At 39.5% G+C, this 22,761-nt stretch overlaps 1 protein-coding gene across 5 annotated transcripts in view; it reads left to right on the top strand.

Moving 5' to 3' along the window:
* SLCO5A1 (solute carrier organic anion transporter family member 5A1) overlaps positions 1-22,761 on the top strand; it is a 133,415-nt gene that overhangs the window by 59,245 nt on the left and 51,409 nt on the right. For 4 of the 5 annotated variants that reach the window (XR_015725829.1, XR_015725830.1, XR_006781924.2 and 1 more), the window contains exons 4-5: positions 876-1,093; positions 18,263-18,427. Coding sequence is in view for 2 of the 5 variants with exons in the window: in XM_045810186.2 (XP_045666142.2) it covers positions 876-1,093; positions 18,263-18,427 (383 nt within the window). In the remaining 3 variants the exon portion in view is untranslated. The remainder of the gene's footprint in view (positions 1-875; positions 1,094-18,262; positions 18,428-22,761) is intronic. The other variant, XM_045810187.2, reaches the window with a different exon arrangement.

The following is a 22,761-nucleotide window of genomic DNA, read 5'->3' on the forward strand; positions in this document are numbered from 1 at the left end:
GCCCAAGGCCTTACCACATGGCTGTAAGGCAGGACTCGAATTTGAGTACTACTCTCTGTATTTGCTTCTTGGTCTCTGCAGCTTGGCAACCCCAGATGAGTTCAAAGACAGACTCTCAGTTCCACGTAGCTCACGGTCTGCTTCTCCTAGGAAGCTTTCTGACACACATTTCCTTTCTCTGAACCTTTCTAGTATTCGTAGTCTGTACCACATGATCTGACACGTAATTGTATACATGCTTGCATTTCTTGGAGATTGTTTCTTGTATTTTTAGCTCCCTCACAAGTAGGTTGTAAGTTCTCGAAGGCAATGATCAAATATAAATGTCTTGGTGGCCCTCATGGTTAAGTGTTGTCAGGGCTAGCTAAGAGGGTCAATATATTCTTAAGTGCTTGCAGAAAAATATTTGAATGGTGTTAGCATTTTAAAATACATCTCACATGAGATATGAATGGTTTTCGTCTGAGAAAAATGTGTGTATTTTGGCCCACAAAGCATGCTGTAGAGTCTGTATTATTTTTCTATCATATTTATGTTATTTAGGTTACTTACTTACTTATTTATTTATATTTTTTGACTTATTATGAAATGCACATAATAGCAGAACTTACAAATATTTCAATAAAATTCTAGTCCGGTTGCTACTTTTAGTGAATATTATAATACTAGTATAATTATTGGGTAGATTCTCATTTATAACATAGGGAGGGGTCCTCTCTTTTCTTACTTTGTCCAACTTCCTACTGCTGTGCAATTGTTTTGCTTTACAAAAGTTTTCCCTGGAGAATTTATTACCATGAACTTCTACTTTGCTAATTTGTTCTCATTCATAATACAAAAGCCATAAATGCTATTCACATTTCCCAATTTTTTAGGTGGAGTGGATTCCTCCTTTGTGCCATTGCAATGTTTCTTGTGATATTCCCAATGTTTACTTTTCCAAAAAAGCTTCCTCCTCGACACAAGAAAAAGAAAAAGAAAAAATTTTCTGCTGATGTTGTTAGTGATGACGACGTTATGAAGGAGAAATCAAACAATAGTGAACAAGTGGACAAAAAAGTTTCTTCTATGGGATTTGGAAAGAATGTCAGAGGTAAAGTATATCTTTTGAGTGAATACATGCACAGTATTTTGTTTTGTTTTGTTTTATTTTTTTTGCACATGGTATTTTAGCTCAATCAGTGCTACTCAAAGTGTGGGCCCAGGTCAGGGCTGCCCCACCAACTGTTACTGGCCTGTGACAAGAGAAGTACTGAAATTTTGAGTAAGTGCTGAGAAACTTTTAAAGAAATCTGACAGTAATTTTATGCCTATTGAATCTGATAATAATAGTAATAATAACAAACTGGACTTCCATTTTGCGTATTTAAAAAATTCATTTTCCTGTAATTCATTTTTAATATATTTTGCAAAAGTATCAGCATATGATAGATTGGAAATACTACTTTAAAAATGGTTCTTCATCACAGATTGTTTGAGAAGCACTGATTTGGATCCTACAGATACTGATTTGGATATATATCATTTACTGTGATGAGAGATGTCTGATTTGTAAACTACTGCATTGTATGACAAATGGTTTGTTTCAGGGGCGTGGTGGGTTTGGTAGTGTGGCTGGACCCTCACCTAAATATAAAACCTACCACGAGATAGCAATCTCATTCAACAGTGGCTCTGTCAGATGCTTGTAAATGGCCCTAGAGAAGAGTAGCCAAGGAGTGGGCTTCTAAACATCTAGAAAGTTTCAGTGATGTGTTCTTGTCTATTTTTTCATTTTTGTTTGTCTTACAAACAAGGGCTTCATTAAAACTAGGTTAGGCAATCTTAAACCTAAACAATTGAATTTTAACCAGGCAATATTTGTTCAGTGGTCAGTGTATCTGTTGAGTAACAATAAGTCTGTCTAATCCAAGAAACCTATAATGCTACACTCCCATTAATTGCAGCCTGTTTCCTAAATTCCCTGAATTGATTTTTTTTTTGAAATTATGAAGCATAATATTTATCAGGTGCTTACATCAATCAAGATTGTTTTAGGTAAAATTTACCTAGGCACGTTATCATCTCACTTTGACTATATAAACACTAAAGCTAAAGAGGAACCTTTCAGGCCTAGGAGGAAGTTACTAATATATTAAGGAACTGTCCCTGCAGCCAAAGAAAAATAATGGTTAAATTGGACTATTTTTAAGACTATATTTGTTCCAAGCAAGTGAAGTCACTTTTCTTTGAGTGTGCTTCTTCCCAGTTAAGTTTTAGATCTGCCTCCCCTACTCGCGTTCCCCCACCCATTGTTTTGTGACAATGTGTACTTTTGGAACTGAAAAAGTTACTTCTGCTCTAATACCATCAAGGATTCCTTGGATGCTAGTGTGACCTGAGCTCTTACCACATGGACCATCATTTTTCTTGGATGTCTTATGGATCATAAAGTCTATTACCAAAGGAGTAATTTTTTTTTTTTTACAGCTCGATGAAGAGCAAGATTGATATTAATTTACAACACAAGAGTAGACTTAAGAGTCTACGAAGAATAGAAAGTAGACTCGAGGGGAGAAATACAGACCTAGGTAGGCTAAAATTGTAGACTTTACAGTTTAGGGGTAGATGGCTTGAATGTGAAATAGATGCCCTGTTGGATTGTCAAGAAAAGGAAGAGACGACTGATATCAAACACCAACCACAGATATGACCATAGATGGGAATGGTGTTCCTTTGGAGGATAAAGTGTAGACAATGATATTAATGCCCTGTCTACCTCTGGGACCTTACTGTCTTCGGGGTGGAGGCCTGCTGACTGTAGGTACCCGCCTGAAGGTCTGTAGGTCTTCCTTGCCTGAAGATCTCCTTTCTCTTTCCGGGCTGGGAGACCTCTTGGCTCCTGCTCCAGGCTGGCATCAAGTGCTAAGGAATTAACACTCTCCCAGCCCCACACTCAACAGTCTTAACCACTGGCTGATGAACAGCCCAGCTTCCCCACTTGCTGGGTGAGACAGTTCTGAGGTTTGTTTCTACATCCCTTGTAGGCTGCTTTTTCTTCCCGTGTATCACATTAGCACTCCCTGAACAGTGTTTTCTGAGCCTCCCAAATAAGCCACATGGACTTGAATCTTTGACTCAGGACCTACTTCTGGGTGGGAGCACACTTAGGCATGTGGGTTCAAAAGCTGTCATGGAATTTCAAGATTGTTTTTCCAAATTGAATCTATATACTATTTTATGTATATCATCTTGCTAAGGATTTCTCTTCTCCATCTTTTTGACACTCAATATGATAGATTAGGATGTTTTCTTTTAAAAGAAAGGATAAGAGGAGTCTTTTAGCAGTGATGGGTAGTTGGTTTATAAAGTCTGTTTCCTTTCTGATTTTCCTGTCAGTGTTTCTGATATATTCTCAACTTTTTCGTCCTATGCCTTCATTGTGATGACTGATCTCACTTCTGCCTCTAAATCTCCTGATTAGGACACAGAGCTGGTTCATTTTTTACTTTCACTCACACTGAATTCTCTCATTGGAATTTCAAGAACCACTTTCTCCTCTTAGAAAGGAATCCCGTTTTAATGGGAGTATATAGTGCAAATGTTTTGCTACAAATGATTCAAATGATGTGGATGATGTAGAAATAATATCCAATTAGAATATTTAAAATTAATTCATATTTATCTTGCACTTACTGATTTCCTCCAGAATATATAATACCTATCATCTGTAGGAAATGATGGTCCAATATTTAATCTGGTTTTCAAAAGAACAAATTAAATCTCTGGAAGTCACTCAACTGTTGACATAATTTTTTATTACAAAGTTGAGATTCATCATTAAGGCCTTGAAATAAAGAATGGTTGCTAAGATTTCATTTTGAATTAAATCTGAGTTTGATTCTCAAATCCTCTTTTCCCTTGTCCTGCTTTCTGGAGGAGGGCTCCTTTAAGTCTTTATTTCATATTTGAAATTTGGATACCAGTGTTAGCTTCTTCAGAGAGGAGGTGGCAGGATATCTAAGTTAATAACTCATACTTCCTTAAAAAAATGATTTGGGCCATACAAATCCACTCTTCGCCTCCACATTTTAATGATAGTCATTGGGAAAATCTGACTCAGTGTTTCTAGATTCTTATTATAAATTATGCAGGAATAAGGCTGTTTTAAAACACCACAAAGGAGAAAGTAGAATTTTTAGTGTGTCTGAATCACCTTTCCTTAAAGAGATTAGCATTGATTGCATCAAATCCCTCCAATAAAAACAAACACTTAAAATATTTAACTGGATCAATTTTCCTGAGGTTTGAGGTCCAGCATTAAAAGTCTTCCAAATTTAGCTGGATATCTTCCTAAATAGAAAACTTTTGGTGGCAGTTAATCATAAGAAACGTTTTCTTTTTGTGTTCACTTTTGATCTTTTAGCTGCTGAGCATTATTAACATAAAATATAACAGATTTTTCTCTGCTGGACTTTTGTCTGTGTTAGACTGCAATATGTTTATAATCAACTAATTAAAATAGTTACCCTGAGATGATGAACTGATTTCAAGAGGCCGTTTGAAGTTACGGAATTTTGGTCACTGAAGGATTGTGTTGTCATCATTTCATTCGATGACCGGTCACTCTGTAGAAGTGTCACTCCGTGCTGCGGTAGAGATGAAGATGAGTGACCCATGCTTTGTCCTCAGGGAGCATGTAGTCCAAGGAGGGAGACAGGACAAATACGGATGGAAAGACCATCAATGAGGACAGACGCAATGGTATGACGTTCAATGGCAGGCAAGGGAGCATCTAGTTGAGGGGTCTGGAGAGGTTCATGGAGGAGGTGGGATTTGAGGAGAACCTTGGCAGGCTGGGAAAGTTTCAGTAGGTGGAAGTGGGACGGTTCTAGTCAGAGAGCGAAGGCAAGGTCGGACTGTGTCGGTGTATTTGAGAACGCTGAGTATTGTGGTTGGTGTGTTGGTTGTGTGTGGCGAGGTGTGGGAGATGAGGTAGGGCTGGTAAGGCAGGGCCCTGTTGTGCAGAGGGAGCTTGAGTTCTAATAGCTTTTAACTGACTGTCCCTAGAGGGCGGGGCAGGGGGAGGTTTGAGCAGATATTTGGCCTCACTCCATTCGGTAGAATAGGGAGGGAAAGGGGTAGAAAAGAAGGAGGGGGCTCAGGTAGAAAGCTATGGCAGAGTCCTAGTGAGAGGCGATGATGGTTTTGAGGAGCAAACAAGGAAAGGACAGTAGCCTGTGAAACTAGTCTCCCTATTTCTATCTGTGTCCCCTCTCGGTTGCTTTCAACTCTGCAGCCAGAAAGATCCTACTAAAATGGCACTCCTCTGCTCCCAGCTACTGTGGTCTCATGTCTCACTCACAGCCAAGTCTCTTCTCTGTATGACCTCCCAGGGGTGGAATCTGGGCCCTGCTTAGATGTTTAACCCCGGCTCCCTCTCGCAGCTGCATTTGTCTGTTTCATTTCAGCCACATTGGGCTTATCGCTGGTCCTCAAACCTGCCAAGCATACTCTCACCTCATGGCCTTTGTATTTGATACCCCTGTGCTGGGAATGCTCTTCCCCAGATCGCCTCACTTCCTGAAGGATATTGCTCAAAGATTCCCTTCTCAGCGAGGCCTTGCTTGGCTGCCCTATTTAAAAACCTCCAACTTCCTCCAAAGTTTTTTTTCTTTTTTTAAAGATTTTATTTATTTGAGAGAGAGAGAGAACATGAGCAGGGGGAGTGGCAGGCAGAGGGAGAGAGAATAGCAGACTCCCGGCTGAGCGGGGAGCCCGATGCGGGGCTGGTCCTGGGATCATAACCTGAGCTGGAGGCGGATGCTGAACAGACTTAGCCAGTCAGGCACCCCTCCCCAAAGCATCTTATCTCCTGCCCCCCTCTATTTTTCTCCTTAGTATGTCACTATCTAACATACCATGTATTTTACTTATTTTATTGTTGTCTCCACAGTGAGAAAGTAAGCCCCATGCAGGCAAGGATATTTTGTCTACCGTGTTCCCTGATGAATTTATACCACCTTATAGATAGATACTCAGTCAATATTTGATGAATGAATTATTGAGGAAAGAGAGGTTATGTCTGTAGGATGTGGCAACTGATATGGGGAAAATGGGGAGGGAGGTATCAAAGGTGGTTTCAGGATAATGGGGAAAGGAGCTAGTTGAAAGGGACAGAAGGAAGAAATTCCAAATTTGACTTGCCCAGGAACATCCCGATCTATTGCACATGGCCCTTTGCTAGGTGTTTTAAAACTAATATAGTATGGAATATGTTGGGGCCAATGCTTGACTCAGCAAAGAGGGATCGCCAAAGCCAGGTGCCTGGTCCATGCAATCTTAGCTCTCTTGCATATTGCCTTTGTTCCCTTGCTGAATTACAGTTTAGCTTTATGTTCGCAGCTTTTATTGAAAGCTGTTACTTGAATTCCCCATATCTGCCATGGAGGCATGCTTACTGCCCTTTATATGAAACGCTATTTTGTGAGAACAGTGGTTCTCAAACTTAGGCTACCTAGAAAGCACCACAAGGGCTTCTTAAAACTCAGGGAGCTGGGCCCTGGCCCACAGTGTTCAAGTCAGGAAGCCTGGGGTGTGGCCTGAGTATTTGCATTTTTATTTTTAAATTTTTATTTATTTATTTATTTATTTACTTTCTTACTTACTTTTAGGGAGGGAGGGGGGAGGGGCAGAGGGTGAGAGAGAATCCTAAGCAGGATCCGTGCCCAGGGCGGAGCCCGAGGCAGGGCTGGATCTCACGACCCTGGGATCCTGTGCTGAACTGAAATCAAGAGTTGGGTGCTTAACTGACTGAGCCACCCAAGTGCCCTTTTTAAATTTAAATTTTAATTAATCACTTTTATTTTATTTATTTTTAAATTTTTTTTTGTATTTCCATCTTTAACAGCTTCTCAGGTGATACTGATGCTGGTAGTTCAGGGACCCCCACTGTGAGAACCACTGCTCTAGAACATAGTGAGGAAAAGCAATTCGATTGTTTCTGCTAATGACGATTATACAGCTTTTTGCTTTGGTGGCCAGGAAACTGAGTCAACTCTGAAGTTCAGCAGGGATTCTTAATAGACATACTCCATTCTTTTTTCTGGTTTTGGCGTTCTGCTGTGTTTACATCTTCTCTGGCTCTGGTTCCTCATTTCATTCTTCTGTTACATTTATTTTGTTGTACATATGTTGTCTTGTGGGAAGCTGAAACCTTAGATTTGGCCCTACAGCTTAGGAGGTAAATGCTAACACGGCTGGCAAAGAATTCCTGAAAAAAGAAAACACTTTCTTTATATTCAGTGCAAACTAACTGTGGGGTTACTCATCAACTCATCAGAGTAGTATCTACTTAGAAAGTTATATATGAAAATACTCACTGGTGCTACATTGAAACAGGCAGAATAGTGCTTGGCCAGCAACCACGAATGATATATTTGGGGCCTTGACAGCTGCTGTTTCTGTCCCCTGCCTGTAGGTAAGTGGCTCAGGGGCTTCATGTGCTGGCCTAGAGGTGACTGTGCTGTGTAAGATCACCTAGTTCCTTCTGCTCTTTTATTGGCAACCAGGGAATGCCACTTGCCAGTGTGTTCTGGAGGGGAGAGAAAAATGGCAGCACTTTTACGGAGACTCATGACCAGGGAACACAGGGGTAGTTGTTAGTTTCAAAGAGAATGAACAGATTATGGGGACACTTAGGCTGTTTGTTGGCCATGTTACATAGGAGTGCAACTTCCGTTTTGCTTTTACAGAAAGATGTAACTAAAAATAATTTGATGCTCCTGGGTGACAGGGGTCAAAAAGTTGTATTTGCTCCATGCCCATGAAATATACAGGATGGTCAAGACTTCCAGGCCATGCAGGAAGTTATTGAAATTTTCACTGCATGGGGATGGTATGTTTCCATCAGCTTTTTGATGTACCAGAGGCTTTAAGGTATACAAATAAGAACAAAAATATTAGGGGTGGAAGGACAAATTAAATGCTTTTAGAAAGTAGTTACAAAAGAAGGGGAATCGAGGAATTTTGTGGAGAGGTGTTAAAAGAGGTCGCTCTATAATTTGTACCCACAGCATTTTAATTTATGGAGGTGACCGAGTCATGACATGCAGAGGTCAAAGCCATTGAAAGAAGGATTTATTACTTGCATTTCCCAAGAGAAGGGGGCACACAGGGCTGCAAGGGAAGCACCAGGGTTTGGTCAGGAAACAAAAGACAAGAGTGAGGGGAAAGCCAAGGCCAGACCTCTGTGGGGGTTTCCATTGGAAAGAAAAGGCAGGGCAGAGTCAACAGCTTACGACTGGCTGGGCTGTGTCATTTCGGTGGGCTCTGAGCTGTGGCGGTGGTCTAGTTGTGTGGTGCCTGGCCCTGAGTAATGTAGGGTGGGGACAGTACCGGTTATGTGTGTGAGAGCATGGTAAGGAGGTGGTTGGGGCTGTATACTCAGGACTGGATAGTTTGCATGTAAAAGATGCGCTCCCAGCAGACCCATGCTATCTCTAAGACTTGGTAGTCTAGTCTCTTCCCAGCAAGATTTTTAAGATGTCAAAACATTATAAAATACAGAAAAATAAAAAAATGTGATTAATATAAAAGCTTATATGCTACGGCCAAAGCATACACTCACCTGGCCTGACTCCACTATTATTATCATATAGTGTGTTCTCCACCTTTGTTTATACCACTTTCCTTCTCCCCATCTCCCAGGGGTCTTTCTGGAGCTCTCGAGGCTGAGACTTTGGGTCCTGCCCATGTACTTTGAAAAGCACTCTGTATTTTGGCACGTATTTTATTATTTTATAACTTAATAAATATCCCAGCCTTTTATATAACAGTGACCCCCACTCTGGTGTTTTCCATTTTTACTCTTGGTCACTTTGTGCCTACTGTGAATTCTCTGCCTTATTTGACTTAGTCCATTTAAGCTGTCTAGATCTGCTTATTCAGTTGATACTTCCCTCAAATTTTACTTTCATTTAGGAAATCAGTGTCATCTAAGATGTTTAGGAAAGGACTAGACTGTTCTCCCCAAATCCTTCTTCTTCTTTTTTCCCTCGGAGATTTATTTATTTATTTGAGAGTGGGGGAGTTGGGTAGAGGGAGAGGGAGAGAGAACCCTTAAGCAGACTCGTGCTGAGTGTGGAGCCAGACGAGGGGCTCAATCTCACGACCCTGAGATCATGAACAGAGGCGAAACCAAGAATCTGATGCTTAACTCACTGTGCCCCCAGTCACTCACCCCACCAAATCCTTCTAATTCTTGAGATAGATGGCTGACAATATCTCTTAAGAAAAATTCTTTGTTTCTTTTTCTTTTTTCTTTTTTTTTTTTAAAGATTTTATTTATTTATTTGACAGAGATAGAGACAGCTAGCGAGAGAGGGAACACAAGCAGGGGGAGTGGGAGAGGAAGCAGCAGACTCACAGCAGAGGAGCCTGATGTGGGGCTCGATCCCAGGACTCCAGGATCACACCCTGAGCCGAAGGCAGACGCCCAACCACTGAGCCACCCAGGCGCCCCTGTTTCTTTTTCTGGTTCACAAATATCTTTATTGAGCAACAGCTACAGGACAAAGAACTGGGAGGTAGAAAGGAAAGTTGACATAATAAAATATGTCTTTAAGTGGAGGTATGTACATTCTAAGGAAGGTTGAAGGAAGAGGAGAAAAGGAATTCCTAAGTTAGCTGCCTGAGTCAGAGAAGACTTGTCTTGGAAGATGACATATTGTTTTGTTCTTTTAAAATTGCAGAGTTTTTGGTTTGGATTTTTAGAATATAAAAGTAATACATGTTGGCTGTAGAAAATTTAAAAAGTACAGGGGCACCTGGGTGGCTCAGTCGTTGAGCATCTGTCTTCGGCTCAGGGCCTGATCCCAGGTCTCTGGGATCGAGCCCCGCATCAGGCTCCGTGCTCCACTGGGAGCCTGCTTCTTCCTCTCCCACTTCTCCTGCTTGTGTTCCCTCTCTCACTGGCTGTCTCTCTCTCTGTCAAATAAATAAATAAAAAATCTTTAAAAAAATATGAAAATTTAAAAAGTACATAAAGATATAAAGAATAAAAGTGCATTCCAGTATCATTCCTGAACATAACTGCTTACATTATATTTATGACAAAAAGTATATTTTGAAACTAGATAGATGTGGTGGTTTCACACCATTGTGAATGTACTGAATGCCTTTGAATTGTTTGCTTTAAAATAATTTTATGTGGATTTTACCTCAATAAATTATTTTTGAAAAGGTATTTATTTTGCTTGAATTTAGACATAAGGGAAATAAACTGAATAGGCCATAATCTTCAGATAAATCTTTTTTTTCCGCAAGAAGAGCTATTATGTCCAAAATTATCTATGTCAGAAAAATTGTGAAAAGTATTAACAGCAGTCAGTATGTTTGGTATGTAATGTTTATCATTTATATCTGGAAATAATGTTAGTTTCCAGGTAATAAAATTTTTAGTCAACAACTTCATAGTAAGAATAATTCATCTATTTTTTATAATAAAACCACCACTCCTCATCCCACCCCTAGTTTATTTATTTATTTATTTAAAAAATATTTTATTTATTTATTCGACAGAGATAGAGACAGCCAGCGAGAGAGGGAACACAAGCAGGGGGAGTGGGAGAGGAAGAAGCAGGCTCATAGTGGAAGAGCCTGATGTGGGGCTCGATCCCAGAACTCCGGGATCACGCCCTGAGCCGAAGGCAGACGCTCAACCGCTGTGCCACCCAGGCGCCCCATCCCACCCCTAGTTTAAATTAAAAAAAAATAGATGTCAAAAGAACAAAATTGAAATGTATATCTACTCATAAAGGTCTTTCAGAGGAACATAACAGAGAAAAGCTGGTGTGGAAGTAGAATGTCAGCAGGCAAAAGCAAACACCACAACACATCACAGGGAAGGAATGTTCCTGCAACCAAAAAAAGACCAGAAAATAAGTAGAAAGCTTAAAAATACACTAAAACAAATTAGCAGATAGATATTATCATTCATAATTGTGACTTTGAATCTTGAAGAGAATGTCAAATTATGCTGTAGATTTTCCAGTAATACCAGTTAATACATAAGAAATGTTTAAAGTTTTGTTGCTTTAAGAGGTAGTTGCCCAGTTATCTAAAAAATTCAAGCACCTCTTTTTCCCGGGTATGCTGGATGAATGAAATATTGTATCTTTCCTCCTTCTCTGGTTACCATTTTATTGTTTCTTTAATGGAATTTTTGGTTTATAATCTGATCTAAATCCTTTTGGATTCTTTAGCTCCAGAAAGCCAGATTTTGAAAAGGATTGTCTATTTGGTCCTTCACATTTTTCTGTGGTTTTGTTAAGTCCACCACTCCATGAACCGCCCTTTATCTTACGACCTGTACTTTCTTAATAACTAATTAACTCTCCAGGAGGAAATTAGGCGTCTTTGGCATAGGTTTCATTTTCTCACAAGTATATGGATATTGTTTTAGTACAAATGGTTGCTGTGATGTTATAACGAATGTTAATAAATAAACACATTCCAGATATATTTTTGAGTGCCTGCAAGATGCCAGATGTATGCTGGGAGCTGAAGATACACAGATTTACCAAAGTCCTGCTTTCAGAGCATTTATACTCTCTTGAAAGAAACAAACAGGTAAACACATGCAGCTATTGAGGACTCGATGAGTAGCAGTAGGAACAGCATGCCGTGGGAGCACAGAGGAGAAGCACCTGTCTGTCTGAAGGGGCTGTCTCCTACAGAGTTGATGGATGAGCTTGACATTTGCTGAGCAGACTTATGAGAATAGAGAAAATAGTAGAGACAAGAAAGACCATGACCATGGAGGGAGCTTATGGTGGGCAGTCACAGGACTTCAGAACTGGAAGGGTGGACAGCAACCCTGTCTTGAGGGCCTTGCAAGTGAGGCCAAGTTCTGGGCAGCTGGGCCTTCTTCCCATTTTCTTGGTCATTTTCTCTGTTGGCATATCTTTCACAAGTATATTATTATGTAAAAAAAAAATCTGTTTCAGTAGTTTAAGACAACAAAAAGGCATGACAGGTGCTTTTAGTTTGTAAAGGACAGAAGAAGTTGAAGCCCCCTGAGATACTGGGGTTCTAGTATAAGGATCTTTTGCGGGCCCCCGGCAGATCTGGGAATGTGTTTCTTGCTTCGGGACCCACAGCCACTCTGGATACTCAAATGCAGGCCGATGCTCACTTCCTTTTTCTTACTTATGTTCTCACTCAAATCTTTATATGCACAGCCTAATTCACTATGTGTCAGCTGCCAACAGTTGGGGACACAAAGTAAAGGGCTTGGCCAGTCCGTGTTCACATTGGGTGTCCCAGCCTCTCATGGCTGCGGGGCTACCTTCTGGAAGCACCTTTGAGTCCAGCCTCCTTGCAGGTGCAATCAGCTCGTTTTGGGATATCAGGTCACATGCTACAAACCTTGCTACATCAGCATAAAGAGCCACTGAGAAGGGGACTTTGAGTGTGGCAGTGGCTCACAGACCTCTCTCCAGAATGGGATCCATTTTACACCAGACAAACATATTACCAGTGACTTCCTCCCTTTGCCCACTTTAAAAGATGACTGCCGCCATTCAGGTTTTATGAAACCCAGGCTTACTTAAAGCTTTCCTCTTCCAAACAAAAACTTTATTCTAAATAGATATTTCAAGTTGTAGCCTTATTTTACAAATGAGCATAAAACATGCACACATACTGGAACACGCTTGCCTGATGGGCAGAAACTTACCCACATACCAACACCTGCAGCCTCCTTTTTCGCTGTGAGCCGCGAGGCTTTGGAGAACGAGAACCTGTGGTTTCTGCCCTTGCTGAGACTGTGGTTAATCAGCTTCCACAGCAACCCAGTCACACCACACGTCTCAGATTTTCTGAAACTTTGACCAAAGTTTTGCAAGGTCAAGCGGCGGTGGCGGGAGGCGGGGGACTACGTCATATTTATTGTAGCGCTCCGTGAAAATGGGCGTGCAACTCGACATCTGGTCTGGTGCCAATGCCGGCTGTCTGGGATCACCTGCACTGCCGTGGATGTGCACAGAGGAGCGAGCAAGGGATCCGCCAGTGACAGTAACACTTCTATTTTTTTTTTTTAAGTTTTTATTTAAATTCCAGCTAGCCGACATACAGTGCAGTATTAGTTTACGGCGTACAACCCCGTGATACAGCACTTACATACAACACCCGGGCCTCATCACAAGTGTACTCCTTAACTAACACTTCTTTTAAAAATGATTTTTATGTATGGCCTATCTCTTCTATTACATTCTATTGAATATTGGTGCTTTGTATCGAATTCTGTTCCTACTTTACTAATGTTTAAGGCATTTCTCGTTTTAGTGTCAGTTTGCCCTTATCATTGAATTTGTAAGATTTTGTAGCATTAAATGAGAAGAAAAAAAAAAACGATAATCATTTTCTCTCTCCTCAGGCTTTTTTACTGCATTTTTGATTTGACAATGAGAGTTATAAATGGCATGAAGAAACTTATCTAAAATTTATTCTGCAGCATAAAAATTAGGTATTTGACTGCAAACATATGGATTTAGCTTAGATTTTTAAACTTTGTGTTTTTGAAATTTTTTTTGAATTTACATAAAAGCCACAGAAATAGTGCCCAGAGCTCCTGTGTACCCTGTACTCCAGTTCTCCAGTTGTTAATGTTTCTGACCCTTCTGAGAAGTGGCAGAAGTGATGGTCTGCTGCCCTGTGCTCCTTCAGTGTGGTTTCCTAGGTACAAGGACATTGTCCTACGTGACCACAGGGCAGCCATCAAAACCAGGAAATTAACATTGATCCAGTGCTACCATCTAGACCACAAGCCCTGTACAAACTTCGTCAGTGATTTCAACAATGCCCTTTATGTCCAAATTCAATTCACAGATCACATGTTGTGTTTCATTGGGGGTGTATTTTAGTCCTCTTCAATCTGGATCAGTTCCTCATATTTCCCTATTTTTATGACCTTGATCTTTTTAAAAAGTATAAGCTGAGAACTTTATCGAATGTCCCTCAGTTTGGGTTTGATGACGTCGCCTCCTGATTTATGCGCTTGGTGGGCATACCACTGCAATGATGCTCTGCTCCAGTGCCTTGTAACAAGCTATATAATGCTAATTTCCCTGTGAACTTTTATCTCTTGGAGAAGATTGGATCTACCAGGTTTCTCTACTCTAAAGTTAATAAATATGTTGCAGTTCTAAATCAATCAGTGATTTGTAAGTGTTTCGTGGGAAAGCACTTTGAAGCTATGCAAATCCAGTTGATTCTCATTTGTGGTTGCTGTGTTCTCTAAAGTCACATAAACAGTGGGGTAGTGAATACAGATGCATTGCTCTAGGGAAAATACAGGGTTGGATTCCTGTCACAACAGAATCATCAACCAATCAATACATAACCTTGTTTTATGTTGTTCCTGTTCAAAGACACCTTATTCAATATATATTGTTGATTTATTAACATTGAACCCACGGCCGACAAGCAGTATGACTCGTGCCTGAGGGAAGTGTATCTAACACGCGTATTTTCTCTATATGGCACCTCACAGCCTCTTAGGAACGCTAGACAGCACTTCAGTGTTATGTCTGGGGGGCCATTTGAAAGAGGGAAATCACCGAAAGCACAAAAATGCTAAAAATATGACAATATCTTGTGAAAAGGACACTTGCTTGCAACATGAAAGCTGACAGGAAGGCAGCGTGAGAGGCCTCATGCAATCTTATGCAAGAAAGTGTGTGTAGTACAACTCAAATTTTTTTGGCCACTTGGTGCATGTCCTTGAATGGCCACCCCCTGCAAGTATTGATTTGGGGGTTACACATAAATTGTAGCGAGTGGGCAAATTTGAAAATACTAAGTCTGTAAATAATGAGGATTGACTGTATCTTGTTTCTATTAAACTTTCACTAACCACTTTTAGCATCCATTGACCTTAAATTGCTCCATATTTGACTACTTCGGATCTTTTGAACTGTCTTTGGTGTCCTTCTGACATGTCCCCATCATTCTCTGAGCACTTTACTTTCTTGTTTAACAACATTTTCCAGGCTCGTCTTGTATTTTCGCTGCCTCAGCTCTGAAGTTAGACATTTCTCCAAGGAGCTCTGGTTCCTTTGAGTGGAAAATGGCCTTTAGAAACCACACACCGGGTGCTAGGTGTGCTCATTGCTAAGGGGTGTTATGATTTCTAAACCGTGTAGTACACAGAATTAGGAAATATGTGTATGTACACATACATTCATCTATCATCTGTCATCTTTATCCATGTATCATCTGTCATTGTTATCTATCAGTAATCTTCTGTCAGTCTATCTATCCATCCATCCCATGACTTCCTACCATTACCTTCAGTTCCAATCTGATATCTGACTGTCCCCTTTTCATATGTATAACTCCCTTCTCTGGCCATTAAGAAGCTGACTGCCATTAATCTCAATGGACTTACTTACTCACTCTTCTTGTATTTAAATAAACTCCCAGCCCTACCAGCCAAAGACACAACCCTGGATATCTGGCCCCTTTTTCCTGCAGGGCATGTATGCTAAAGGTTTAGCTCCAACAAAGGAAAGGAGGAAGGTGGAAGAAAGTAGGAAGCTAGTGTAAAGTTGTTGAATTTCACTTTTTGCTAAATTCTTCTTTATTTATGAAAGAGAAGATAGACATCACATATATTTTTAAAGTTAGCTTTGAAATTAGAGGGCTATTTTACCACACCAAATGGATACAAAAGAAAAATCAGTTTTCTATAACTAGTATCTTTTTTTTTTTAAGTTTATTTATTTAAGTGGGCCTGGAACTCACGACCGTGAGATCAAAAGTTACTGCTCTTCGGACTGAGCCAGCCAGGTGCCCCTATAATTAGTATCTTTTAAAACATTCTTGTGATACATATGTTCTCTTCTGGGATTAAAAAAATTTATTGTATAATTTCACCAGATGTTTTAGATTCAACATTATTTAGATTTAATATGCCAAATAAACTTAATTTGAATCTTCAAATATTGATAGAAAAGCTTCTAATTTTCTAATTTTTAAATTTTATTTATTTATTTATTTTATATTTTATTATTTTTTTAAAGTAGCCTCCACACCCAACGTGGGGCTTGAACTCATGACCCAAAGGTTAAGAGTCCCATATTCTATTGACTGAGCCAGCCAGGCATAGCTCTAATTTTTGAATTTTAGATGTGACCTTTTGAGTTGCATATTTACAAGAGAATATTGGGTAATTTTATGAAGTAGTTTAATTATATATTTTTTTCTGGTGTGTTTGTCCATGTTAAAAAAATGAAGTATGCGTCTTTATTTTTATTTTAAATGTTCATTTAAACTTTAAGCAATTAAATTAAGATATAGAACATTAAAATTAATTTACATTTTAAAATGATTAGCAAATAGTCTTGACTTCCTAAATTTTAAATTCTGCTGAATAGGCTATAAATTATAGCTTTAATAACAAGTTTTGCTTAATTTTTGTGAAATGATTTTATTATGTTGTAGCATAGGGGATAACTATTCTTTTTTTTAATTAATTTTTTAAAAAGATTTTATTTATTTATTTGACAGAGAGAGACAGTGAGAGAGGGAACACAAGCAAGGGGAGTGTGAGAGGGAGAAGCAGGCTTCCCACCGAGCGGGGAGCCCGATGTGGGACTCGATCCGAGGACCCTGGGACCATGATCTGGGCCGAAGGCAGACACTTAACAGCTGAGCCACCCAGGCGCCCCTCTTTTTTTTTTTTTTGAGATTTATTTATTTTAGAAAGTGTGAGAAAGCCTGCACACTCAAGCAGGGGGAGGGGCAGAGGGAGAGGGAGAAGGAGAATCTCAAGCAGACTCCCCACTGAGCATGGAGCTCAACGTGGGGCTCAATCTCACGACCCTGAAGTCATGACCTGAGTTGAAATCAAGAGGCAAATGCTTACCTGACTGAGCCACCCAGGCACCCCAGGGGATAACCGTTTTGATAACTGAGATGACTGTACATGTCAGAAATAATGCAGCCTATCTTTTCCATGATACATTCCAAGATATGTAAAGATCACATAAATGTGAGTTAATTCACATTATAAACATGCAAAAAAGCAAAAGAATATGCACAAGAATCTTCTTTTATTCCTCTTTCCCAATCTTATTCCCACTTACAGAATTTCTTGGTGTTGCATATATTGGGACATATATATTCAACCACATATAAATATGTTGTTTAGTTTGTTTGATTTTTACTTTGATATTATATATATGTATATGTATTTATATTTACATACTCATGTATATGTATATTTCTGCAGCAGCTTGCTTTATTCATTTATAAAAATATTTCTTGGAGTTCCTTTTATGCCATCACATATAGCTTGGTATCATTTTTAGCTACTGCATAGTATTTCATTATAGGGCTATGCCATAATTTATTTAAACATTTTCCAGTGATGGACATTTAGTCTTTTTCCTTAAATTTTTGCTATTATAAATAACACTGAAATGAAGATACCTGGGCATACATCTTGAAGCATATATATATGGCAAGTTCTGTAAAATAAATGCAAAGACTTGAAGATGAGACTTTTCTCTCTTCCTTGAGAGGCAGCTGAGCAGGTCCTGAGCCCCCACCTCTAGGCTCTCCTCCTTTAGAGATCATTTCTCTTTCTTCCCCAGTCCAAAGTCCCTGCGAGTATCTGATCTGGGGACCTGACCTTTAAGCCCTTTTAGCTGCATCATTTCCTGTTTCATAATGAGGCTGGAAGATCAAATGTCCAAAATCATGTACCAGTTCCCCTGCTGTGGGTGTCTGCAATGCCGGGTCAGGGATGTGACAACTCAGAAGTGCGTTTTCTCAGGGAAGTGCTAGTTGAATGAAGTGGAAACTATAATGTAGGACTGTACTGCAGAGACTTTGCACATTTAGTAGACTCTTGGGTTTTAGCAAAGAAAAACATTGTTTTAATCAATAAAAAATGGAAATAATTTATCTTAAACAGTTTTTAGAACAGGAGTCATAGGTTGGGTACTTCTTATAAAGTTATTTGTGTATGGATATGTTTTCTGCTACTTTATCAAATTTCCTTATCCTAGTTGAAAAAATTTAAAAAACCCCAAGTCTGTTTAATAAAGAGGATGATTTCTAATCAGTCATCAGGTTTTTCTGTTTTTATTCTCTATTCAATAGTCTCGAAAATTGCTGAATGGCTATTTCCAGTTCATTTCAAAAACAATTCAGTTTTATTTTATTTTCCATCCCTTATTTATAACATTCATTTGTCATTTTTGTCATTTTGTAGACCTACCAAGAGCAGCTGTCAGGATCTTAAGCAACATGACATTCCTTTTTGTGAGTTTGTCATACACAGCTGAGAGTGCCATTGTAACTGCTTTCATTACCTTCATTCCCAAGTTCATCGAGTCACAGTTTGGTATCCCAGCTTCCAATGCCAGCATCTACACTGGTAAGGCACTGCCGTTAGAGCTCCTTGAAAACATGATCATTTTTGACCACTAAACTAAAATGCAATGAGTGAAGAGAAAGTTCATTCTAACATCAAAGTGTTAAATAAATTCATTAACAGCTATCTGCCTCCCTTCACTCCCCACCCCCATTTTAGGAGGAGAAGGTCTTTGAATGTTTTCTTGTTGACTCAGATTGTGTTACTGTGTGACTTTTTTTTTTCTTTCTTTTTTTTTTTTTTTACCAACTGTCTTTTGGAAAGGGGAACTTTGCATAATTATGTTTTTATGGTTCTCAGTTAAGAAGAATGAAATAGGCAATGGCATTCGAATTTAAATCTGAATATATCTTTTTATGGGTAGTGTGAGTTAAATTAAAAAGAATAATTAAAATTAAAAATTTTAAATGGATAATCTGAAATATAAATCAGGTGCATGGTATCAGGATTTCCCCTTCATGAATATAAATAGATTTTGATTGAATTACAGGAGATGCTTGACCTTATAAAGAAAATCTATGAATTTTGTTTTAGAAGGTGTTTTATGTCTGGGAAAATGATTTTTGGAGACTATGATATGGGTACCCATTGTATGTAGCACTCAAATCTTTCTTCATAGTAAATTTGGTGTTTAGAAATGCAGGAACATTAATTCTCAGATATTGGGGGAATTTTGAATGTCTTATATCATAATATTTTGAATATATCCTTAGGGGTTTCAAAGATGGTCAAATGACTGCATCTGCCTAAGGCTTAATTTATTAAAAAATATTATTTAAATAGTTAAGTGGAGATTTATGATAACTTTTCTGATGACTCTGGCTCCCAGTTTATCCTCCACATCCACATTCAAATGTAGCAAGCTTGAATTATCTGAAAATTAACCAGCAAAGTTATATTATTATAGAAAGAGAAGTTGACTTGAAATATTTGGGTAATCACTTTGTTCTCTTCTTTCACTTTGCACATGAAAAGACATACATATTGGGTTGTGGGCCCATAATTGCAAATATTTTTGTGAAGAGTATGCTGCTTTGGATCATCGTAATGGTCATGCAAAAATATGGTTTTCTCTATTTGTTTTTCAGAAATATGTTTTCCGTATATCAAGGTAAAATGTACAGATTACTTAACAGTTTGGTTGTCAGAAAATCTGAATGACACATTTCTAGCTTAATTCTTTTTTTTTATATAACATTTATTTATTCTTACACTAACCCTTTGTTTGAGTGATAATTCTTGGTCAGGGAGACCAAGAGTTGTCTTGTAGCTAGATCTGAAGCCACATAGCTGATAAATGTGGAGTAGTCTCAAGCATTTCCCTAACTAAGTTTCAATATTAGTAATTGTTACTGTCAAGAAGAGTCAATAGTCAGGGGCGCCTGGGTGGTGCAGTCGTTAAGCGTCTGCCTTTGGCTCAGGGCGTGATCCTGGCGTTCTGGGATCGAGCCCCACATCAGGCTCCTCCGCTATGAGCCTGCTTCTTCCTCTCCCACTCCCCCCTGCTTGTGTTCCCTCTCTCTTGCTGGCTGTCTCTGTCAAATAAATAAATAAAATCTTAAAAAAAAGAGTCATAGATAAATTAGGGACTTGCTAAGTTAAAGTATTACAGAGTTGTTTGCTACAGAACTCTTCACAACCCTTACTATGCCAGTGTGCATTGTGAAACTCTTAGACACAGGCTCAAGGTACTGTCTTTCCCAAATTGATTTGACTCTGAAATCCCACTTTTTAATGGCATCTCTCCCATGAACAGTTTTTTTCAGGACACATCGAGAAACATTGCTATTCTATTCTTTGTGCTCCTGTACCAGCCAGACTAGGGAGCAGAGCTGTCTGGATCATCCCATTCCCCTCCGACCAGCAGTTGCTGGGGCAGTGGTACAGTACTGAGCTAGGTAGGAATTGATGCATATTGACTCATATTGACCAAGGCCATCTCTTAATTACCGGTAGAGGCAGAGGCTAGACATAAGACTCCTTGTAGAAAAATAGAGTAAAGGGTTCAGCTGGACCTGGGGTATTTGGCTGCAGAGTTCCACGCTGGTGTGGTCAAGGCGGTCATCACTGAATATGGCCCCCTTGGCGAAAGAGGGTGCAGGATTAAATAAAGCTAGCTCACGGAATTTGTTCGTCCCGTGTTCCAACACTGGGATGAAAAAAGCAACATCACACAGTGCCAATTCCATTCTGGTTTGTCATCAGTAGTTTTTATTTATTTATTTATTTATTTATTTATTTATTTATTTGAACATTGCCAATGTAATTTATACTATGTTTGATAGTCTCCTGTGTTCTGATAAAACGCTTTTTTATTCCCAGTTCATACCTTTTCCTTCCTTTCCAGATAGATAACAAATAATAATCGTCAAAGATACTCAGATTGATTGAGAGTAGAAGGTTGTCTGTCATATTACAGTAAGATGAACAAGGATGATAATCTTTTTTTAAAGCTTACCTTGATTTTTTGAATTTTTATTAACTGAATCCTCTTACCCTCTGAGCAGAGATTTGTATTTTTAAAGGACTTACTTAGTTTAATTGAATCTTTTGTTCTCTTTCTATGCATGTAAGGGACATGGAGAATTAAGAAATGTATCTGAACAAGAATTTTAATATATTTATTTAAGAGAGAGAGCAAGCAGGGGGAGGGGCAGAGGGAGAGGGAGACAATCAGACTCCCTGCTGACGCTGGCTGGATGCCAGGACCCTGAGATCATGACCTGAGCTGAAATCAAGATTCAGACACTTAACCGGCTGAGCCACCCCGGTGCCCCAGAATTTTAACATAGTTTTAATTTCACCTCTGACAAAATTTAGGATTATTTGAATAAATACTTGGACCCTCCATAGCCATTTGCTTGTATTGTGCTATATGGTAGGGATGGAGCTCCATACATGTATCAGAACACAGGCCTCTCTGTCTCCCGTTGCCCTTGAGCTCCAGCTCTCACAGAGCTGCCCCCCAATGTGTGTATGACCCGGGTGCGTGTATGTGCGTCTGCGTGTGTGTGTGTGTGTGTGTGTGTGTTAGACTCAAACCAGAACCATGAGTTGTTTACAGATCTGCCCATGTTTGTACTTAGGCAGCCGTCAATCCAAGTTCACGTGACACACTTCCAGTCTGTGGTCTTTCTGCTAACCCATTTAGGGTCACATTTGTTGACTGAAATGAACCATTTGGAGATTGATGTTTTGGAAAAGGCTGACATGATGGCAAGAGCCCTGAAGGAGGAGGCAGAACAGCCTTGAATCCTGCCACTGCTGGTTACTAGCTGTGTGACTTTTGGCGAGTCGTTTTACTTCCTGTACTTCAGCTAAAACTGAAGCTTACCTGTGTTATGAGGACAATAGCTCCCCTGTGTCTGTGTGTCGGTGTTGTTGTGAGGAGCCAATGAAGTAGTGAATAGTGATTTGTTCTGAATCTCCCCTAACTTCCAAGGGGCACAACAATATAAATTGAAAAGCGCAACTTAATCATATATTATAGGAAAGGGAATTATTATTGACGATGTTGACGGTAGCATCTTACATTTGAAGTCATGCCCCTTGAACAGGTCTGAGAATGAAACCTCTATAATAATAATGGTGATAATAAAAGAGCTGCTGACTTTACTGAGTGTTTGCTAAGTAGAAGACACTAGCTAAGCTTTTTCATACGGGTATTACTTAATCCTTGAAACCAATGGCTGTGTAGTAGGTGTTCTTGTTGATGCCCATTTTCCAGATGAGGAAACAAAGGTCTGAGGAGTTTTAAAGACACGCAAATAGATAGAGTCAGGTATATCTTGGGGTATGTAAAGATCTGTATGTGATTTTTTTTTTTTTAAAGATTTTATTTATTTATTCGACAGAGAGAGAGACAGCCAGCGAGAGAGGGAACACAAGCAGGGGGAGTGGGAGAGGAAGAAGCAGGCTCATAGCGGAGGAGCCTGATGTGGGGCTCGATCCCAGAACGCCGGGATCACGCCCTGAGCCGAAGGCAGGCGCTTAACCGCTGTGCCACCCAGGCGCCCTGTATGTGATTTTTATTAAAATACTATAATAGGCCTGTGCTGTTTTATCATTTCCAGGCAGTTAAGTTTTTTTTGTTTTTTGTTTTTTTACACTATTTCAGAGAAACAGTATTCTGTCTAAGATTAAACTTCCACCCTGACTAGGGCAGCCTTTGCCACTGAGCCATGGTCAAGAACATTCATTTTCAGAGCACCAGCATCTTTCAGCCTCACCTTTGCTTTCCTGGGGTCTCGCCCTTGTGTGTGGAGAATTATAAAGGGTTAGGTGGTAGTTTGTCTTTGCAGGAGAAATGGCCTTGGAGAACTCTGTTTTGCTCTTCA

Source organism: Ursus americanus, chromosome 9 (assembly GCF_024610735.1).
Source record: "Ursus americanus isolate L20-20 chromosome 9, mUrsAme1.1.p, whole genome shotgun sequence".
Classification (NCBI taxonomy): domain Eukaryota; kingdom Metazoa; phylum Chordata; class Mammalia; order Carnivora; family Ursidae; genus Ursus; species Ursus americanus.